The sequence below is a fragment of the Teleopsis dalmanni genome, chromosome 2 (assembly GCF_002237135.1).
Source record: "Teleopsis dalmanni isolate 2A chromosome 2, ASM223713v2, whole genome shotgun sequence".
NCBI lineage: Eukaryota > Metazoa > Arthropoda > Insecta > Diptera > Diopsidae > Teleopsis > Teleopsis dalmanni.
This window is the reverse complement of record NC_051847.1, coordinates 128,355,710-128,357,497: the sequence shown is the minus strand read 5'-3', so window position 1 is coordinate 128,357,497 and position 1,788 is coordinate 128,355,710. Positions and strand designations below refer to the sequence as shown.

The following is a 1,788-nucleotide window of genomic DNA, read 5'->3' as shown; positions in this document are numbered from 1 at the left end:
TTTTTTCTTAAGTGTAGAGCAGGAGAAGACCAAACCATTCGTCGTCAGTTCATTGTAAGTCACCGAAAATAAAAATTAATTACTAAAATCACATTTGGCTAAAACAAAAGGATCTAATTATAATGTTATACACAACACATCGGGTAAATGGAGAGAGAGCATGCCATTCATGTTTGAAGCATCATAACCGAAAAATTTTAATCTTGATATGAGTAATGTGTTGGATCCATAACGTGTCATGTTAGCCACATTGTGTTCACCTACATTTCTCACTAAATAGGCAATACATTAATTAATTTCAACCAATAAACCAATAATCATTAATTTATTCAAAAAGATACCGTTTAATGTGACGTTTCAAAAAGCGACAACTTTTATTCAGAGGACTCCATTGTTTCATGCAAAAGTAATACACTCATTCTAACCAAATACTTCGTTGTCACTTTTTTGAAATGAATTATCTTTTGAAATGAAGTATCGAAACAGACTTCAGATTCACTAAGCATTTTCCTATTGCAACTATCTGTCTATCGGCAATAATTTTCTTATAAAGTCTGTGGGATTACTGCCGAAAGGATGTGCTTTATTCAATATTTTTTTTATTTTTTATCGCTGATACCATATTCAATTAAAAGGCTCTTATGAGTGGTTGTAGTTTTGGAAAATATTTTCTCTACATCTCCATGAATTATAACTAGTTTATTACTAATATAGAAAATGCAAAGATGAGTACGCTTTGGTCTGTAGTAAAATTAACTCCAAAATTTTTAATAGATATAGAAATTGTCTTCTGCTTATCATACAATATATGCCAACACGTTGACTTTATCTCATTTGTCTATAACAAGCATATATCAGATAATAAAAGTCTGTCATGCGATAACAAACTTTCCACTAATATCCTTAAAAGTAACAACTTCAATCTCATCTTTGTGGCCTAACGCATTAGTTATATGTATATTATATGTGAAATATATTTGTTTGAAAAAGTCTTTATAAAACAGTAACCACTGCTTTATATTTAATTTAAAAAAATTTGATGTGTAAAATATTTTCATAAAGCACAAATATTATACTTCAATGTATTCGTTTATGTTATATATCGTTAACCTTTGTTTCATATTTTGAAGTTAAACAAAGGATTCAATCGTGTCATTTCGACATCAGTGTTTTAACATTTTGGTAAGTAATTCGAAATTCCCATAATATAATTACTCACTATTTATGGTCACTAGACGACTGCATAAATCCGCTGTACAAAAATGTTGCTACTAAAGGAACCTTACATGGATGAACCATTCATTTTCAAACCCCGCAAGGTGGATCCATATAAAGGCTTAACAAACCCAGAGAAGATTTTTGTCAAGGCAATGAAAGTTGAACCTGTTATGATTACCAGGAATTTGTTTGATGACAACAAGCTTTGCTTTCCTCGTCCACAGACCAATTTTACGGGGTATGGCATTGATCGCAGATGTAATCAGTTTTATAAAACAACTAATTCTGAATACGGCTTTCGTCCCCCTAACGATTACACCATTCCAAGACGTTTCTTCGGTAACAAACATGAACTTACTTCAACCCTTACCGACTTCTCTCCACATATGGGCCTACGTTATACTCTTAACCTGTTGAAAAAGCCAAACCGCTATATACGTTTGGCAACTAAGAAGCATTAAGTTTCCTTTAGTAAGCTTTTGAAATGCGTACTTTTGATACATTTATCCCATTTCAAAATTTTCCGTGAATGTATATTAGAAGATAGAAATATATTTTGTACAGAAATAT

The 1,788-nt window shown here is 31.4% G+C and overlaps 1 protein-coding gene across 1 annotated transcript; it reads left to right on the top strand.

The window, feature by feature from the left end:
• The first annotated feature begins 1,070 nt into the window (after positions 1 to 1,070).
• On the top strand, positions 1,071 to 1,788 carry LOC119679005. Its single transcript, XM_038091143.1, has 2 exons — positions 1,071 to 1,182; positions 1,236 to 1,788. Exon 2 carries the CDS (start codon positions 1,263 to 1,265, stop codon positions 1,677 to 1,679), a length of 417 nt encoding a protein of 138 aa, XP_037947071.1. The 5' UTR covers positions 1,071 to 1,182; positions 1,236 to 1,262; the 3' UTR covers positions 1,680 to 1,788.

What these genes read in the sequence shown, in the direction of transcription:
- LOC119679005 (XM_038091143.1), top strand. Translation starts at nt 1,263, where the DNA reads ATGTTGCTACTAAAGGAACCTTACATGGATGAACCATTCATTTTCAAA.